Genomic DNA, 18,863 nt, shown 5'->3' on the forward strand with positions numbered 1-18,863 from the left:
AAAAAAAACAAAAAAAGGAAAAGGAAAAGTGACTTAGACATCATAGTAAATTGCCTGACGGCGCGCCAGCTGCCCTTATCGTTGGAGATGAGCTTTGCCTTCGATATCTTTCCAGCTGTGTCCGAAGGCCTACATGCATGAAGAACCATGCAGCCGATCGAATCTCGCGAGAATTGACTGCGAGTAGCCTTAATATAGTCTTCCTCGTTCCTCATTCGCATCCCGGTCTTTATCCTCAGAGAAACCTCATTCACTGTCGCCATCATGGGGCTCCTTTCTCCCGACATGATTTGGGCATCGTTCAAGGAGCAATTCGCGATATCCACTGTACAGCTGATCATATTCAGTTTGATTTTACGCAGTATATACCGCTTGTATTTTGACCCCCTCCATCATATACCAGGTCCGAAGTTAGCGGCAATTTCCCATGCCTACGAGTTCTATCATGATGTGATCCGGGGCGGGTTATACGTCTGGGAGATTGAGAAGATGCACGAAAAATATGGTACTGCTCAAAATCAATTACCCAACGATGTGCTAACTATCTCGAAGGGCCCATTGTGAGGATCAACCCCCGCGAAGTCCACATTAAAGACCCATATTTCTACGATGAGCTGTATGCTCCGGCCAACGGGATGCGAGACAAAGACGCAAAATCAGTCGTGATCTTCAGTTCACCGACTGCTCTGGTTGCAACAGTTGGACATCACACGCATCGCATGCGCCGGAAGCTGCTGAATTCCTTTTTTTCAAGGCGATCGATTGAGCGGATTGAGCCGGTGATTCATGAGTCCTTATCAAGGTTCCTCGATGGTCTTACTACAGCTTATAAGGAAGGCAGTGTAGTCGAGTTGATCGACCGACTACAGGGATTGACAGGCGATGTGATAACGGAATATGCGTATGGAGAGAACTATGGACTGCAGGACCCTGAGAATTATGGCAAAGGTATTGTCAAGGTTGTTCAGGAAGGGACGGACCAAATCCATTTCTTTAGATTTTTCCCCCTCTTTTCCCAAGCTTTGCGATGCATACCTGCATGGTGTATGCGTAAGATATTTCCAGCCCGTGCCGCAGTCTATCAACTGTTGGATGGCGTACGGAAACAGTCAATCCTTGCGCTCCAGCAGAAGGAATCTGGCAATCCTCCTGAGAAAATGACCATGTTCCATGCTCTCACAGCCCCAGAGGTCCCCCTTGAGGAAAGGAGCTTACAACGTCTCGAGGACGAGGGACTGGTTCTATTTGCTGCCGGTACAGAGACCACAGCTACCACCTTATCTATTGCGTTGTTTTATATCCTGAATGATAAGAGCGTTCACTCTAAACTTCGCGAAGAGCTGGACCAGGCTATGCCAACTGCTCACCATCCGACAACATGGCGAGAACTAGAGAAACTGCCGTACTTGGTACGTGTGATATTTGTTCATTATGGCTGGTTTGGGGCCCTGACCGTTCATTTTACAGACAGCAGTCATTCAAGAAGCCCTGCGTTTTTCGGGGCTCATGATGCGACAGCAAAGGATTTCACCGAGAGATGTCATAAAATATAAGGATGTTGCCGTGCCACCGGGGGTACATTATCCCTTTATAAGTGTTTGAATTACTTGACATAACTGACCAGCGCATGTAGACACCGGTCAGTATGATTTCACACTTCGTGCATATGGATCCCACCATCTTTCCAGAGCCCAAAACATTTAATCCTGAGCGCTGGATGCACACGGCTGGGCGTGACGAGGGTCTTTCAAGATTCCTTCTTACATTCAGCAAAGGGGGCCGGGGCTGTATAGGAATGAAGTGAGTGCATTTCGCTCTATAAAGCATTTTGCTGTACTAATTCCACGCCTTAAAGCCTGGCCTATGCGGAACTATACAACACACTCGCAGCTGTCATTCGTCGATTTGACTTGGAGCTATACCAGACCACCACAGAGAATATTCGGTTCGTGCGAGATAAACTTCTGCCTCGGGCTAAGGATGGACCCTGGACTGTTAAAGTGAAAGTCGTAGGTATTCGTGAGGACTAGTACGCGGGAATGCCTGACAAATTTGACCTGGCATCTGACATGTACCTTCATTGAGAACTCGGAGGATGGCTCTTGGATTTTCACCTACAAACTGAATGTGTGCTAATCTTGCCCTTCCGAAGTGGCGCATCTTACCGTGTATACACACGTCCATCTTAGCAATCAAAATGATAAAAAGTTGACAGCGAAATCGTGCATCATGACTAAGCTAATGGAAGTAGACTACATATACCAATTGACGGTGTTGGCAGCACCCTACCCAAGTACACCCTGAGGTTCGCGTTTCCGCTGGTATGCTCCATTTTCTATATAGAGTGAGCTGACACTGGGAAATATCGCATCATCTTGCCCATCAAGAACTTGTCTTTTCACATGATTGCCGGCTTCCAGGAGTATTGACAGCGGCGTTCAATTACGCGTGACAAGGAAAAACCGCACGATTTAAGCTTTGATCTATAACATGTCACATTGGTCTGTGGAACAAAGCTCAGCCCGTATCCAACAGTTATGAAGCGCTAGAGGGCGTTCCATGGAGCAAAAAACGGCAGGTCCGTATATGACGGTACCGATGCCATACGGACCTCTACTGGGGGGAACAACTTGTGAGATCAGGCACCATCTAGCAGAATACCTATTTGATATCAGTCTTTTCTTGTGCGTTGATCTCTCCATGCCTTGTCACTTGGTACTATGTCCTTACGAACCCGTTTTTGAGATAGGAATATACTATTATTCCCGAGGGATCTCCTGGTTTGATGCTATCCTGTCGGACCATAGGGCTGGGTATCACAAGAGGCTGAGGATCTGGATATTTTGCTGATCTGTAACTAACAAAGATTCTGGGTCCATTTCGATCGAAAACCTTGTCTGTTGTTCGAGGGTAGGGGTGCATTGCCTGGAAAGGGCGTCCGCTCCCCCCTATGCATCCCATGTGGACCCATTAGCGGGGACCGCAACAACTCACCCTTGACCCTAAATTTGGCGCGGTGTATAGAGGGTTATAGAAAGTTTCTGATAGATCATGTCGTAGGACACCATAGCTCGCATTTTATTCATATTCTATGGTTACTCTGCCGATCAAATGAGCTGTATGCGTAAAGGAGCATTATCTAGCGGGTAATATTGGTTGGCCATGCATCCTTTGAAGCCCTAGCTGCGAGACTCGGTTGAACTCCGTGCAGATCCCCATCTCGACTTCTAATATTTGCTCCACTCCGCTACCGGTGCTCTGTTGTAATTCACCCTCTACGTGAAATCTCTCCATTTTTGCGGTATAATTCAGACAGTGAACAGCCAAGACAATATTGAACCTCCCCCCACGCTGAATGGTTTGCTGTGGACCGTATGTAATACGAAGACCGGCAGAATTGCGGCAAGCGCCGTCAGCCATCGTCTCATCAATCAAAATCGGGTTCAGCTCGCTATCCACTCGACGAGGTGATTGGAATACGATCCCGCACAAGAAGGCTAAATTGAGAGTTACAATTGTCATACCCGAACATGCTGTCACACGGCCAATGATGATGACTCCGACGAACCTGTTCCACAGCGTCGTTGTGACTTTCTGTCCTACCGTATGAAGCCAACAGACTGGCAGGTTGAGAGTTAAAGACGCGCCATTGGGGTCTCTGGTGATGTCAATTGTTCGGAATGTGGATCCAGGGGAGGATATACACCGCATTCCTGCACCGATGACCCCCAGTGAGGATAAAAGAAACCATTCCCATTGTTTGCGATGGACCTCGCCGCCACCAACTAACCCTTGCATTGTGATCCAACCGAATTGTATAAATACGATCGACCATCATCGCTTACACCGCAAGGACCACGGGTCAGATTTCCAACATCAACAGAAGTATCTCTATTCGTCTATTGGATTGTCCTTACCCCTCCCTACCGGAAGTAACCATGGGCCAAACCGCTTCGGTTCCGAAACCCGGAACCCAGATCCAAGTCATCGGTGCTGGGTTGCCTCGCACGGGCACTACATCCTTCAGCATAGCGTTAGCTATCCTCCTCGACGGGCCCGTTTACCACTGTGGCACCCAACTCAATCGTGGCCCACCATCCGAACTGAAATCCTGGGTCCGTATCCTCCGTGCATGGTTGGCCGGTGATCGTCACACCGTCTTATCCACACTTAGATCGTGCTTGGCTGGCTATGCTGCCGTCACTGACGCCCCATCTTGTAATCTCGTCCCAGAGCTGCTGGAGCTCTACCCGGATGCCAAGGTCGTCTGTACAGTGCGCGACCCGGTCGCGTGGGAGAAGAGTATGGAACACGTCCATAGCGCCGCGGCTGCGTGGTTTCTCAAAGCTCTGCTCTTTCCGTTACCCGGCATGCGACATTTTGTAGACTTTACTTGGCTGCTGCGGCGCCTGTGGAGCAGGCTGTATCTGGATAATCGGCCTCTGAGTTCGGTTAACGAAGTTGCCGCCACCCTGCCCCGTCGTGAGGTCTACGCCAGGCATCTGGTTTGGCTGCAGGAAAATGTGCCCGCCGATCGGCTGGTGTTCTTTGACGTGAGGGAGGGCTGGGAACCGCTGTGTAAGGCATTGGGGAAGGATGTTCCGAAGGATATACCCTTCCCGCATGAGAATGATTCGGCGGGCATTGAACGCACGGCGAGGTACCACATTCGACGGGCGTTGATACGTTGGGCGGCGATACTTGCGGTGGTTGGGATTGTTCTTGTTGGTTTTGCTCGGCTATCATGAGGAGATCTTCAGCTGAGGTTAAAGCCCAAAGCAACACGGATGTAATAGGTACAGCATGCAGAGAGACTCAACAGAGGGACCTAGTTAGGTGCCTACTGGAGTGGTATGGTAGTGATGGGTAACAGGGTTTGTCGCTACGTTAAATTACGGCCAGTATATTGGCTTTAAAGTTGGGGAAAGCCAATCCCGCGTTGCTGCTGGGGTCTATATCACACTATATAGCTTAATTCTCCCACCTTGAGAAGGTGAGGTGGGGCTATGGTTGCATATGATTTGGGCTCCAAGGGTGATCTTTCCTCATTGAAAACCCACAAATGCATTAAGTCCCCTTGCTGGTGAGAGATACGTGTTCAAATAGCAACAACAACAACCAACCCCATTTAGTTCCGCTCGCCCCGGAACTATTATTCCATATGCAATCGGGGGAATAGTCGGGCTCGCTCAGCTACACATGGTGATTCACTGACTCAGATCCCGCAGCCGTCCTTACACCGTCCCTGGTGACAATCAACGATACACCAAATTGGGATCAAGAACCGGAACGTGGCAACACCAGAGAGGGAAAGAGAGGCTGTGTCATCTTGCAGATCACAATGGCATGGAATAGTGCTCAAGATCAGCCGTGCGGGCGCCGCCTTGCCACGGTATAGTCAAGTCTCGCGGTCAATAATGTATTCAGAATGTATCATGTGTGTAATAGCAGACAACCGAGATATTATCGGTGATGTTGCTTGCTGTGGAACTTTCCACTTTGTTCTGGTTCATTTCAGGCCCAATTCGGTGCGGAATCTTGACGGATCATAGGATTCATATCGGCCGTGTATTCCGCGATGGCGTACAGATTGGCGGTAGGGTGGCCGCTGAATACATTGGTTGGATGGATGCATCAACCACGCGCACGTTCCACCGCAACAAGTGCAGCACCCTGATCCATAGTGGGAGATGAAGGACTGCATGGGACTGCACAGGAAGAGCGGCGGGGAGGTTCATCCCGAAAATCGTCGTCATCAGGCAGATTGCAATGCAACCTTGTGGAAACAAATCAATACTCCCCTGGAGACTCTCGAACACGATGGACAAATCCTCTACCAGGTGCGCTGGCGATGTTTATGGATGCCATTTTCCAGGATCAGAGATCTTCCGCGTGCGAAAGAACTGCTTGAACGGCGACGGTCGACAGAGATTGAAAAGGCAGGAGCAGATAGCAAGGGTGGAGCAATTGGAGAGATACCTGGAAGGGTAGTGAATCTGGGGCCCAGAATGATATGAATTACTCTTTACTTGGCGTGGCGCTAGTTTAAATCTCAAGTTATAAAGCCTAACATTACTATATACTGTGAGCTTATACTTAACACGACGGGATAATTATTAATCTCACTTCAAGATCGACTAATAATATCCATCACCGTACATTACCTGCGTCAGCATAGATAATGTCCGAGCAATTTACCTATTTTCAAAGGAATTGGAAGCATAGCGGTGTGACGAGGACTCCTCATTCATCGATTTCGATGCCTCATATGTCGTCTCCACTCTGTCTGCTTTTTCTATACCTCCCATGGCGTTATTAAAGATCTCATTGCCCCGGGTCAATTACTCGCAGGTCAACAAGACACGTTCGATACGTCCAAGGCTCTTTGAACCTTCTCGCTTCCCCAATCAACAGTCGGACCATCATGCGGCCTCAAATGATCCAGACTTTCCTTGATTACCACCATTCGTCCGCCTTCCCCAGTGAGGGAATTACTGCGGGAACACTTGAATTCTGTCGGATAGCTCCCGACCGCCAACCTGTGCAAATCGAAGATGTGCGCGAGAGAAAAGAAGAATTCCGTCTGGACGTGCATGGGTTTCAGTTTCTACGGCACGAAAGTCCCTGTTTCGCGTCTTTTCGAAACGAAGACCTAAGCACCGTGGAGCAGGAATCGGTGGAAATTCTTCAACGATTGTAAGTCGTCGACAATGATTGTTCTCCGGGGAAGTGTTTCCGTGAGTGTAAACTCCTTACATATTCATCCTCACTTAGGACGGGCGCAACCAGCGTGCGAGTATTCTCGAGTTGGATCCGCAATCAGACGGACAAAGAATTATCCAAAAGGATCGTTTCCTCCGAACCCGATTCATCGGTAGTTCCGTTTAACACGCCGGCCCGGAGAGTGCACGTCGACGAAAGCGAGGCGGGCGCGTACCAAATATTACAAGACAACATGGCACCCGACCAGGTCGAGCGGGTTCTGCAAGGCCGCTGGGCCATCATCAACGTCTGGCGTCCATTGAAGCCCGTCCCATGCGACCCTCTCGCAGTAGCAGATGCCCGATCTGTTCCTGACGAGGATCTTTTCGAGGTTCATGTTGGGAGACCACAAAACTTCCAAGGCACCTTATATAATCCTAAGTCCTCCCGACAGGGTAGTGGAACACTGTTTGGGAAGTATGGACCGGGCCATAAATGGTACTACATGTCGGATATGACCCAGTACGACATCTTATTATTCAAAATATTTGACTCAAAAGATGACGGCAAGACGGCGAGAAGAACACCCCACGCGGCATTCATTGACCCGCACACGAGCGAGGTACAGGCGGCACGAGAAAGTTTGGAGATGAGATGTTTGGTATGCTATGGGGATGGGATATCCGGATAAGATGCTGTTTACCGGTTCCCCTACAGAAAATACACTGTAGATAAAATTTCATGGACCTTGACGGACTACTTGGGGTTTGGGCGGAGGGTTTGAAAACAGATCAGTAGGTGCAAAGGACGGAGGGGAATTTGGGTACTATTATGCGATCTGGGGACACGAATTGGTTGATATCCTTCGCTTGGTATAGCTTGGTCAGTTCTAATAAACACCAGCACGGCGTTATCATCTAATCAATCTTAACTAGTATTCTTCAGGGCCCTGACTACCGGGCCCAAGCCTAACCCTTAGATTTACAATAGGCCCCCAAATATTTATTTATAAATTTTTAGGGAAAATGTTGCTGATCACTGACATTATGTGGAATCTCATATTTTCTGTTAAACCGCTTTCTCAGTTCATGGTATCCGGAACACTGCAACCCCACCAACACCCTGCATACTACTACATGACATAGTCAGATATAAATTGCCACCAAATGTCAAAATCCTACTCATCCCAACGGCCGTGATCATCATGCAGGAGTGTCTTCCATTTACCTTCTTATTGCCGTGCCTCCGAGGCAGCTGCGTCAGGTAAGTCAGCCCAGAAGTGGCTCTTGCTTGGCGCCCTGCACAGCACACAGATACGACGCCCGGTCTTTAGTATAGAATTCGACATCGACCTTGTTCCGCAAGTTTGCCTCGCCACCATCCAGGGTACCGGCTTTAATGACGGTCTTGTCGGCCATGAGATCTAATTCTGTGTACAGACTCGACCCACACTTGCCGCAGAAGAAATGGCGATTGTTCTTGCCCGAGGCTCCAGTGATGTCATAGAACGAGGGTTCTCCTGCAGCAATTCTCAGCCACAATGATCGAATATGAGAAGAGAAGGATGTATGGGGTAAAGCAACGATAGGGTGGGTAGGTACCTTTTGTCACTTTGAAAGAATCCCGGGGCACGATTACGTTGGACGTGAATGCGCCACCGGTCCACTAGATATAACGGTTATTCTTATGCTTCATCTACGTGAATCAAGGATGTGGAAGACTAGCTATGAGTGCGAAGTCTTGTGCTACAGACCTGCTACATACCTTCTGGCAATCAACACAGTGGCATAAAGCTTCACAAGAGGCTCGGCTAAATTTCGAATGATATTAGTAAAGTATTCGCGGTAGCGGGGTTAATATGTACCATGTACTAGACATACAGTCAGAGGCGTATGCAATAGCACCGCACATGCAGCTTCCTTCGAGAGTCATTCTGTCGGTTGTTTGGGGTGAGGATGAATGATAGATTCCGATCTAGATCGATATGGATGGGATAGAGAAATTCTCGGATACTGACAGACCAACGAGGTGTATTTATGTCCTTACTACCCCAGGACGACGTCAAGCATTATTACTTCTACTAATAACCGGATATCTACGGTTCTAGCAATCACCGAGAGGAAAGCCTCGGATCGTTCACATTTGAGTTATTCGGCGTTTGCTTGACGTGGATCCAAATACCGGGCCCACTTATCTCTGTACTAGACCGTAGACAGGCTAACCGGATATGGCCAACGTCTAGATTTGGTGAGGGAAAGTCGTGTTTCAACTTGAAGAGCCATGCTTGCTTGACTACTGACTACAGAGTATCTATGTCTGAACTGAGAGGTTCCAATAGGCTGCGAGCGGGAGTACTGAGTATTCAATTAATCAACCTTTCAAAAAGCCAATTGCCAATTTGAACAGTCTTGTCAATCCTATTCTCCTCAGGTTACTAGATTTAGTTTAGCGTGATCAAGTTGCCGACACTTTAGTGTAGGTTCGAGCTGCTGACATCCTCTAGCTCAACATAATACAGCAGTATTGGCTGTGGTATATGTTCCAGGCGGGGTCTTACACCTAATTGGAAACAGTTCTCTTCCACAGTACAGAAATTCACGAATAGCAATCCTGGCGACCAAAGCACAGACCTCTGTCGTCTCCACAATTCGGCGATTAGAAATCATGCTTGGCCGATATGATGAATGGTTCAGGTCATACGAGGACCTCAACTTTTCTGTAGAGATATAAGACTCTCTCCAGTGCTACCGACCATAGATAAAAACAATCAATATAAGGAACTCCAGCTTAGTTGGGCATATCATTTCAAGAGCATTAAAGCACGCTGGCATCGGCCAGGACCTGCACGTGTATTGCATGGATCGTAGGATATTCAACTCCACTATGGTACATGCTTTATAAACGAACGGCTTCAAGTCACAGCGTAGTTCATTCCAGTTTGATACAATCGGTAGCCAGACTGGGCCATATCATGGACGCACTCCTTCGCACACGAGAAAGGGAAATTGCATGGTCTTCTTGTCACCAGCGTAGCTTCCATTGTCGTCATCCCACCCCTCGACATCCTTATCCAGCGTCCACCCGACCCATACCTTGACTTGCTCGAAGCCAACCTCCTTCAACAGGTCTTCGATCCACTGACGCGGGATGCCGTGCCGTTCCACACCCTCCAGCTTCGACTTGGGGTGAAACTTGATTGCCTCGGGACCAAAGTCCTCAAAATCTGTCAGAGCTATCCTTCCGCCAGGCTTGAGGCTGCCCAGGAGCATGTGGAGAAAAGGTCGAAGATCGGGAATATGATGCAGTACCAGATGCGACAAGGCCAGATCGAACTTTCTCCGACCTGCGGCGGGCTGGTTCTCATCACTGGGAGGAAGAACGGGATCTTCGGGGTCCTCTAGCAACTTGCAAATGGGTACAATATTTCGCGGAGAGTCAGGCTGGGTCGTCTTCGTCTTCAGCATTTCGATCATGCCCTCTGCCGTATCAACGGCGACAATCTCGCGGACCAGCGGTGCCACCCGCACACTCAACAGGCCTGTTCCACAGCCCACTTCGAGGACATCTAAGCCAGTTCCTGTCGCATCTTGCTTCTTCCCCGAAAGATTCTCAATGAGGGGTCGGAGTGTCTCGTATGCGAGACGAGTCGCCTCTTGGACAGAGGGGTTATTGTCCCAGTTTGCCGCTTCGGCATTAAATCTTTCATTACCGGCAGTATTCGGTGCATTGGACATCTTGTATATGTCTTGTCCTTTTGGTATTTTCGTAGAGAATGTGTGTTGATGTTCGGTTTATCCGATATTAAATGATGGTGAAGTTGCTTTTCGGCTCGGCTATCCAGCAAATGCGGGGTTGAATTTATATGAAAGAAGTTACCCACCTCGACGCTTGCCCGCCAATTGTACCTGAGGGTATCACACAATCTTGTATTATACTACATGATAAAAATATTATCGAAATCACTCCTTCCTCAAGCATGGCTGGCCCCATAATGCACGACACCGTGCACTGTCAAGAATATTCTCCGTCGACCCCATTACATGTTCAAATTCTGCTTCCTCCGGACCAGGCTCTTGACCATTGCCGATATCAACAGCACTTTTCACACCAAATGACTGGGCTGGAAAATACTGATGCACAACCTCGGGCACAACGGAGATACACCTGAGATGACCCGCCTTACAAGCATGCATCATACTCACATCGAAGGCCTCGTCTTGTGCCCCACCCAACAGTTCTAATACCTTCCGAGAGCCCTCTCGGGACAAGGCATATGCAAATGAACACACAGGATTAAATGACCGGTAGACGGCGCGTTGACGGTCCGGCAAACGGTCGATGTACTGCTTTGCCCAGCCGAAATAGTCGCTGTGGGGACAAGCAGTGGGATCGTCATATAGAATCGTTTCGAACTGCTCTTCCCAGTACTCACCGCAATGGCCGATCCAGAGGACTTCCCAGTCCCGGCCGTACGGTGCGGGATCCTGGTCAAGATCATCGACATGGGTTAGGTTGCGTACACTTTCCGCAATTTGGACCATCTGCGACCGGATGGACACATCCCAGTCGACGTCGTCTTCGATGATGAGGACTGTATCTAGGTTCGCTTGGATGGTGTGTTTAATCAAATCAAGATGCGCCAGCCAGGCGATACTTGCACCATGGCTTGGGTGTTGGACATCGTCAGGCCCCAAGTGCTCGAACGCATCGACGAGATTGGGGTTGATTGGCGGCTGCGGTGGAATCTGAATATCCAATCCCGTCAGATTTGCTGCGGCTAGTAATCCTCTCGTGCGCCATGAAGGGCCGGTGGAAAGTGTGAGGATGGATTGAAACTGTTTGCGATCAACACATTGTGACTGAAGAATGTCCCTGGAGGCAGGGCACTTACACCTAGTGTGCTATTGCCTGCACTCTGTACGGAAGACTTGGGGATAGTTGGGACTAGCTCAACCGGCGTTGTTGTTGGTGTCGGTGTTGGTGTCGGTGTTGGTGTCAGGGCTGTGGCTGGCCGCCAAACCGTCCAAGTCTCTCGGTCGCGTGATACAAAGATTCTCTGCGTGTACCACAGTAGTAGCAGAAGACTCACAGCTGTTCCCAGAAGAAACAGCTGGCGCGTCGCTAAGAACATTGCTTGCTTTCGCAATGTTTTGAACTCATGTATGGGAGAGGGTAGGTTTGATTGTAGCGCTTAGGCAGTGGAACGGAATTTTGTTCATGTTTAGCTAACGTGACATTGTTTCAGGTCAGCAAACCCCTAACGTGCATTAGAGAAAGAATCTCTCAGCGGCAACATTACGGCGCAGCTTGTTGCATAAGAACAATGATAATCCCAGCGCTACTGGTATTACTGACAGGGGTTAGGGCCAATAGAATCGCTCGTCTTGGCGCTTGCTGGGGACCTGGTCTTTAGTACGGAGTATGTGAACATCTTTTCGGATATTACGAGCGTATTCACGGACGTCACTGAATATGTTCCTTCAACGATAGGTATCTACAGAGGGCCATGGAGCTCTACCTTCTGTGAGCATACGGCCAGGGAATGACACTAGCGGCGAAGAATAGAACCCCGTACCAGCGCATTTATCGCAGATATGTGGTACCATGCAACGCTATAGCTATATTAGTTTCAGACAAAGATTAAGCGCAACTATGGCCGCTGGAGCCTTAAGAAAAGCCCAAATCTATCGGGTAGAATTATTACTATTGTCAAACATCTCTCTGGCCCTACCCCAAGCGAACAGCAACTGTTGAAGTGCCTGGGGAATTCAAGCAACGAGCCATGAGATATGTGCTATAGTAATAACACATGATACAATGCTTGAAATACGCCTTGTGGCCATTGTATATAACGCCACACTGCACCTAACTTAACCCCAGCGGGTATCCCGAATGCTGGTTTTAGAGCATGGCTGGCAAGCATACCAAAATGGAAATGACTATTCCACAATGAACGATGTGTTTAACTACAGCAGTGTTGTAGACTCGAATTGGAATTAGGAAATACATCATGATCTTCCATGAATGCAAGTGAACAAATCAACTCGCGGGATAGTGGCTGTTACTATTATACGCTAGTCCAGGCCCTATGATACAGTTCTAGCCTGCTTTTCCTGATGCAACCCACGAACCTCCTCATCCAACCCCGGAGCCGGGCCATCAACAACTAGATCCGGTGCCACCTGATTGATGGACAGCGGGGCAACCGGGCCAGCCTTGATACCGAGCTCCGCCCTCCAGCGCACAAGTTGAGCAGTGGAGCTAGCGTACACGATTCGCCCCAAGCCGGCGTTCGCATGAGCGGACGTGCACATCGGGCAGTGCTCGCCAGACGTGTAGACCGTGGCAGCCGCGCGCTCCGCCGGAGACAGGTTCTTCTGGGCCCACTGAACGAGCGTGAACTCCGGATGCCAGGTGACATCAGACTCAGTCACGGCGCGATTGCGATCCTCTTTGAGAACCTTGCCGGCGGCATCCACTAGCACGGACCCAAATGGGGCATCACCCGCTTCAAGGGCTTCACGGGCTAGCTCTACGCAGCGGCGCAGATAGTCGATGTCTGAGGCGGAGACCATATTGCTCTCTTTCGGGACTCTGTGAGGATGGGTATGCAATATAGACGTGATAGAGTTCCTTCTTCAGGAGTTCAGTTTCAGCCTGCAACTGTTAGCTGTTGAATTGTACGGAAGTACATATCTGTAGTACCTAAACGATCACCAAATATCCTTTAATACCGGAAGCGAAGTTAAGGCGATGTATATACTCCGCAGAAATATCGACTTATGACATAAACGCAAACTGCAAAGAAGCCGGAAAGAGGATGATTGAAGGGTTTTAAATCCCCAAGTTGGAGTGGATGAGTTAGTAATAGAAATATCAGGGACTGATTTCGTCCAGTACGAAGCGTTCGGAAGTCGCCGCCAAACCCCGCAAATTCACATCTGGTGGACCCTGCCAAGACCGTGCATAATTGCATAGAAGTTAAGAGGTTCAGTACTCTGAACGTTGATGTATACACCTCTACTGGAAGATGACTGAAAGACACTCCGTGGAAGACAATAATACCGTGCCAATAGCGTTTAGCAAGTTTCCGCCATTTCTGACCAACTGCTATCTGGTGGATATACCTACGATATATATCATCCCAGTGAATATGTTCAATTCTGAGTCCTGACCCAGCGCTCAAACTCCCGGGGTCATGGTTCCCAACGTAGTAGAAGTGATATAGGGGCCCCCAGGAATAGTCATTCACGACCAGGATAATATTTCTCCGTTTAAAGTCTGTGAGTGAAGGTGTCTTTCGAGAATGGGGAGTGTTTTAAATAAAGAGGAGGGGGGGTCAGTAGTAGGCTTAGAAACTGCAATGGATATGGATGGTGGAGCATATTCAACATATGCTTACTAGTCTCTTAGCTATTGGGCTATCTTGTCTGAAACAATACAGCTGGTAATCGCTTTTTAAGATGAGCTTTGGCACGAATATATTTATTCCTCGAGAAAATATCCATGGCTGGTATCCAAGTATTTATTGTAGGCTATGGCGTCAAGTCTGATAGAAACCATGGTACTAAGGCGTTATTCTTCGGCTACTCCGGAGCTTACGTCCAAACATGCCTTTCCTTCTCGGGGTACTGAAGCGAACCGCTATACTACGTATAGGAAAAGAAAGCAAACATGTTAGCGGTATAAGTCACTCTGTGTCTATCGTCTATTATTGAGCAGACCTAGTTACATCCCGGGTTACATCTGCTCCTTCGTTTTTCATCCCTTTTCCCCATTTGCTCTTAATGGTACCCAAAAGGCTGGAGAGTAACCGAATCGCGGGAGTAGTTGTTACCAACAAGCCAGAGATTGAGAACCTCGGTCAAGCCTACCGGGTCGCCTTCAACTTTGTTTCCTTGGTATCCCTTGGGGAACTATCAATTTGGAACCGAATAACATGGTCTTCACCAATCTCAGTCTCTTGGAAGTATCGTGTGCCGGAATAACTGAAGCTTAGTGTCAGCACTGGATCCCTTAGTATTAAAATAATCCAGTAAGTAATACCTCCAGTGGACGAGCCCCATCACGACGTCTTTGCATCCCCTCACAAAAGCATCTGAAATAACCTCTGAGGTTGTACCCGGCTGTAGTAAAAGTATGTTCTCTACCTGTTGGAACTTTGAGGCTTCTTCCATTGCGAATGCGTAACCCACTTGCATTGCGTCGTGGCATTGGATCCCTTTATTTAGCATCAATATCGGGATGAGGTTTTCGATCTGCATGTCATTCTGGTTGACCTATCAGCTACCGCTTAGAACCTTCTAGGCAGACGATGGTATACAATCTCTTTTCGCATGGAGAACATATCATTTGTTCTATGAGGGCCGAGATGTTAGCCTAGAGACAATCCTCTCCTATCAGGAAGAACATACATGTGGACCAGATAAGAGGTGTGTCTCCACAGCTTCTTCATGTAAGGATTCTCAACGTCGGTTATAGTAATATTGAGGCCGTAGGCGAATCTGCAGTAGTTAGAAGAAGCCACCCAAACTCCAAAGAGACACATACGGGATTGTGGCAATGACCGGGTAAACACCCGCCGTACACTCTCGGCGCTCCCAATATTCCTGGAGGGTAGGAATCCTTGTGCCATTCTTGTACAGACTGTCGACATTATCCACGCTTGCAACGTACTCAACCATGCGGTCCAGAAGAATCGCACGAGTTTCTGATATACCTTTTAAGCATGATCAGGCAACCTCGAGGAATGGACGTGTGCCATACCTTCTGAACAAGCTTCACGGATGTGTGAACCTACTTCATCCCAGCATAGTAAAGCTTTCTGCAATTCAAGCGTAAACGGGGACAGGTCAGGCGGGTCTCTGTCTAGGAGTTGGTGTTCAAAATATTTTATGCTTGCTCGCCGGTAGCATTTTGCGCCCTCAGAATTGTATTTCAAGGCGCCGCAATCGAAGACTTTCCAGAGGATGTTGGTGAATATGATTGGGGTATTTAAGTAAGACACAGTACGTTGGACTTACTGTCATCCCAGATGAAGTACTGCATCATTGTATAAGCCTCAGTGTCAGCAGTAAGATTATGAATCCGACAAAGCGAAACACTGGCCAACTCACCCATGCAAAGGATTTTGCTACGGTACAAAGCTTCTCAAATGAAGCTTCTGCACATAATATGGCAGCGAAGAGACCAAACTCAGCCTTCTGAAGTTTACAGCTGATCCTTCCATCATCCACCCAGCTGTTATTCCAGTTCAACGTCTAGTCCTCCCGGATTTCTGTATGATTGAGGCACTGACCGGCTAATCCAAGGGTTTATAATCTCATTTCTTGCTCTTTGATATTAGGGATGTATCTTCGGCCCCCATTCAGGGAATAGGTTATAGATGTTAGGAATAGTAACATCCTGACCCTGCAGACTCCGTCTAAATGCTGTGTGGGACAGCGGCTGTTCATTCAATTGACTCATAGTAGACCGTTCAAACGAGGGGAATACAGCTTTCTGTGGTTAGAAAAAAGGTCAGCCTGGTCAGAGATTGCCAGGCAATGCCTGTACGCGCATAAAAATGGGGAAGGCCTCCAACTCCCTGTCGCCTTGACTAATATATAGCATGGTTGCATTCGGTATTTTTCCAATCACGATCAGCGCTACGCCATAAATAGTGGATATAACGTTCTGGTATATCCTTAGCACATGCCTAAATGATTTACGCTTAAGTGTTTTTCTGTAGAGACTGGAAGCAACCTAAACAGTGAGTAGCCTTGATGTCTCTATTTCCACTAATTTAAAAGAAAGCGAGTGTTGAAAGGCGACAGCATAGGTATACTGGTGGTACCCCGCAGGCAACCTAACGTATCTAGTAGCTAAAACAGCCTAACTCTAATAATGGTTAAAGGAGTTTAGTATCCAGTAGGGCTTACACATCGGCGTGATGAGGACAAATAAATCCGTTGATTGGAGCGGACTTACTGTCGGAGTGGCTTGAATTGGATAAGATATTCTCTTCTAACCGTAAATAAGTCGGCTGTGCAGCCACGGTTTTCGGACTACGGCGATGATCGTTGTCAGAAAAATATTGAGTATACTCTGTACTCTGTAACAATATTCGTGTTGCGCCAAAGTACTTCTTACGAATACGGGTTGTCATGCATAATAGCGCAACTGTGGCTTGACGAGTGGATGGCATTTGAAATTAGAACCGTATAGTCCTAAGAGTAACCCTGGACTACTTATAGTTGTTTAAGACCATTGAGTGTATATGAATGATACATTCTCAGTGTTTTTGTTGTAGGCCTTGGCATCAACTTTCATAAAAGGACCCTTCTCGTTCGTATAATTTGGATCCTCAGTGATCGAGTGAATAGCGAGCTCCCGGGTAGCTCCACAGTGTCCCTTGGACAGCATGCTGCTGGACGAACTCCTGACAAAGGTCGATGTCGTCTACTTCTCTGCCAGGTGGAAGATTCACAGTTATGTATTCTAAGAAAGGATTTGTGTCGTGGGGCAAAATATTGGATACAGACTGGGGGGAGTGTTGAAGACGCACCATGTGCCCCAGAAAGCTCGTCGACCAGTCAGGTTCTCGCGTTTTCAACTCTATCTCATGGCCTCTTGCAGTGTTTATAATGACAACACGTTTCAAGAATGACCACCACTTATGACCCTCCATACCCTGGTCTATAGCCTCTGTTAGACCATCTGGCCGTGTGAGGACGAGATGAGTGAGGTTTGGACACCGTTGAAGGGCCTGTAGGAACCCAAGCCCTTCTACGCTCTGGTTATATAGCGCAAGGTGTTTAAGGCGTGGCCATAATGACCATACGGGTGGCTCAGCTCCGTGCTCTGTAGTATCGCAATACATCTCGTCCTGAACAGAACAGAACTCTTCCAGCTTCGTTAGGCGGACGAAGGATGCCCGTATTATTTTTCGTAACCCTTGTACATCTTCTTCCGGATAGAGGTACCGCAGCGGAATATCAATCACGAGACGCCGTAGATTACCACAGACGTGAGATGATAGTTGGTCAACCTGCTTTACCACCTGGGGCTCCTCAAGGCTATTGTCCGGGAATGGAGCCAAGAAGAGTCCCATCGGATCCGCTTGTTGTATTGCATCGTCCGTGCGAAGCTGTGGAAGAACATGATCCAGCCGTTTGTCAGAGTCGAGGTATATGCAGTGCTTGAGAAGAAGCCGCTTTGCTGTGCGGTGTGTGAGGCTGGATACCAGAGTGAGGCTGATCAATGTTTGGGTCACAGGGTGCGCTGGTGGAAATACGACGGGATGAGCTGATGGAACAAGACATTCGATGATCTGTAGAATGACCTCAGCAGGAATCTGAGGCATGTTATTCCGATTATGGCGACAGGTCACAAGGCAGAGAGGTTGAATGGTGAGAGTTGTAGATTGATGCCTCGAGAAGGCGGGGATGATATTCCAAAGAATGTTGACAATGCACCTCCTGGTTAGTTTGGCCAGTGGTAAGATTGAGCAGGGATTGGAGGTCTGACAATCTGAATGATATCTCGATGTACACACCAGGTACCTCCAGCATGTGGAGGACAAACAAAGGGTACCTTTTCAGACAAGGCAACCTTACACAGCATCCACCAATCACACGAGACCGCTCATCTGACCCCACGTGCCTCTTTTAGGACCCCGAATTCAGGCGAGATCAGGCCAGAAGGATCATCGGACACGAGACAACAATCTTGCTCATGGTCTGGCGCTCGAAATGCAAGACCTCCGTTGTTTTCTTGAACCCTTGCCAAGATACAATAATTCTGGTGGCTTATGAGCCAACGAGAGTCATTCAATGCCGTCCGCACTAAATCAGAGTTGCGTTAAGGTACCCGTCGCGGCCCAAACTTACATGTCAATTCAAAGGCCGCGTTCTGGGCTCAGCTTGGATCCACCTTCGTTGGACAAAAGATTATGGGTTGCATAAATCCCCGCGTCAAGTTATCTGTAGGTCGGCTCACCTGCGATATGACTGACAAGGCATTCCTCCGGCGAGATGGCAAGTACCGTCTATAGTCCTTAATGCCTTGCTGACAGATCGGGGCTTGGTGGCATTGTCCACATGCTTACCCTGGAAGGGCAGCAAGCTATACCAAGCCACAACATACAACGGCCATGGCGTGGAACGGGGAAAAATGTCTGG

At 48.4% G+C, this 18,863-nt stretch overlaps 9 protein-coding genes across 9 annotated transcripts; 3 read left to right on the plus strand and 6 right to left on the minus strand.

Moving 5' to 3' along the window:
- Nucleotides 1-264: 264 nt before the first annotated feature.
- On the plus strand, nucleotides 265-2,030 carry ANOM_008351 (cytochrome P450; the record flags this gene model as incomplete). Its single annotated transcript, XM_015553607.1, has 5 exons — nucleotides 265-505; nucleotides 553-1,409; nucleotides 1,468-1,575; nucleotides 1,634-1,800; nucleotides 1,856-2,030. The coding sequence occupies 5 exons, from the start codon at nucleotides 265-267 to the stop codon at nucleotides 2,028-2,030; spliced, it is 1,548 nt and encodes a 515-aa protein (XP_015404542.1).
- A 1,908-nt stretch (nucleotides 2,031-3,938) lies between these two features.
- Nucleotides 3,939-4,748, plus strand: ANOM_008352 (sulfotransferase family protein; the record flags this gene model as incomplete). Its single annotated transcript, XM_015553608.1, has 1 exon — nucleotides 3,939-4,748. The coding sequence occupies one exon, from the start codon at nucleotides 3,939-3,941 to the stop codon at nucleotides 4,746-4,748; it is 810 nt and encodes a 269-aa protein (XP_015404541.1).
- A 1,676-nt stretch (nucleotides 4,749-6,424) lies between these two features.
- On the plus strand, nucleotides 6,425-7,393 carry ANOM_008353 (GA4 desaturase family protein; the record flags this gene model as incomplete). Its single annotated transcript, XM_015553609.1, has 2 exons — nucleotides 6,425-6,696; nucleotides 6,775-7,393. The coding sequence occupies 2 exons, from the start codon at nucleotides 6,425-6,427 to the stop codon at nucleotides 7,391-7,393; spliced, it is 891 nt and encodes a 296-aa protein (XP_015404540.1).
- A 577-nt stretch (nucleotides 7,394-7,970) lies between these two features.
- ANOM_008354 (GFA family protein) lies at nucleotides 7,971-8,634 on the minus strand (the record flags this gene model as incomplete). Its single annotated transcript, XM_015553610.1, has 3 exons — nucleotides 7,971-8,303; nucleotides 8,467-8,512; nucleotides 8,567-8,634. 3 exons carry the CDS (start codon nucleotides 8,632-8,634, stop codon nucleotides 7,971-7,973), a joined length of 447 nt encoding a protein of 148 aa, XP_015404539.1.
- Nucleotides 8,635-9,671: 1,037 nt separating this feature from the next.
- ANOM_008355 (class I SAM-dependent DNA methyltransferase) lies at nucleotides 9,672-10,436 on the minus strand (the record flags this gene model as incomplete). The annotated part of the gene is made up of 1 exon (XM_015553611.1): nucleotides 9,672-10,436. The coding sequence occupies one exon, from the start codon at nucleotides 10,434-10,436 to the stop codon at nucleotides 9,672-9,674; it is 765 nt and encodes a 254-aa protein (XP_015404538.1).
- A 225-nt stretch (nucleotides 10,437-10,661) lies between these two features.
- ANOM_008356 (uncharacterized protein) lies at nucleotides 10,662-11,833 on the minus strand (the record flags this gene model as incomplete). Its single annotated transcript, XM_015553612.1, has 2 exons — nucleotides 10,662-11,537; nucleotides 11,594-11,833. 2 exons carry the CDS (start codon nucleotides 11,831-11,833, stop codon nucleotides 10,662-10,664), a joined length of 1,116 nt encoding a protein of 371 aa, XP_015404537.1.
- Nucleotides 11,834-12,788: 955 nt separating this feature from the next.
- ANOM_008357 (nucleoside deaminase) lies at nucleotides 12,789-13,277 on the minus strand (the record flags this gene model as incomplete). The annotated part of the gene is made up of 1 exon (XM_015553613.1): nucleotides 12,789-13,277. One exon carries the CDS (start codon nucleotides 13,275-13,277, stop codon nucleotides 12,789-12,791), a length of 489 nt encoding a protein of 162 aa, XP_015404536.1.
- Nucleotides 13,278-14,572: 1,295 nt separating this feature from the next.
- ANOM_008358 (terpene synthase family protein) lies at nucleotides 14,573-15,750 on the minus strand (the record flags this gene model as incomplete). The annotated part of the gene is made up of 7 exons (XM_015553614.1): nucleotides 14,573-14,690; nucleotides 14,749-14,972; nucleotides 15,026-15,059; nucleotides 15,117-15,206; nucleotides 15,253-15,412; nucleotides 15,469-15,660; nucleotides 15,726-15,750. 7 exons carry the CDS (start codon nucleotides 15,748-15,750, stop codon nucleotides 14,573-14,575), a joined length of 843 nt encoding a protein of 280 aa, XP_015404544.1.
- Nucleotides 15,751-17,047: 1,297 nt separating this feature from the next.
- ANOM_008359 (uncharacterized protein) lies at nucleotides 17,048-18,046 on the minus strand (the record flags this gene model as incomplete). Its single annotated transcript, XM_015553615.1, has 1 exon — nucleotides 17,048-18,046. One exon carries the CDS (start codon nucleotides 18,044-18,046, stop codon nucleotides 17,048-17,050), a length of 999 nt encoding a protein of 332 aa, XP_015404543.1.
- Between the last annotated feature and the right edge of the window lie 817 nt (nucleotides 18,047-18,863).

The sequence above is a fragment of the Aspergillus nomiae genome (assembly GCF_001204775.2).
Source record: "Aspergillus nomiae NRRL 13137 chromosome Unknown contig00257, whole genome shotgun sequence".
In the NCBI taxonomy this organism is placed as follows: Eukaryota; Fungi; Ascomycota; class Eurotiomycetes; order Eurotiales; family Aspergillaceae; genus Aspergillus; species Aspergillus nomiae.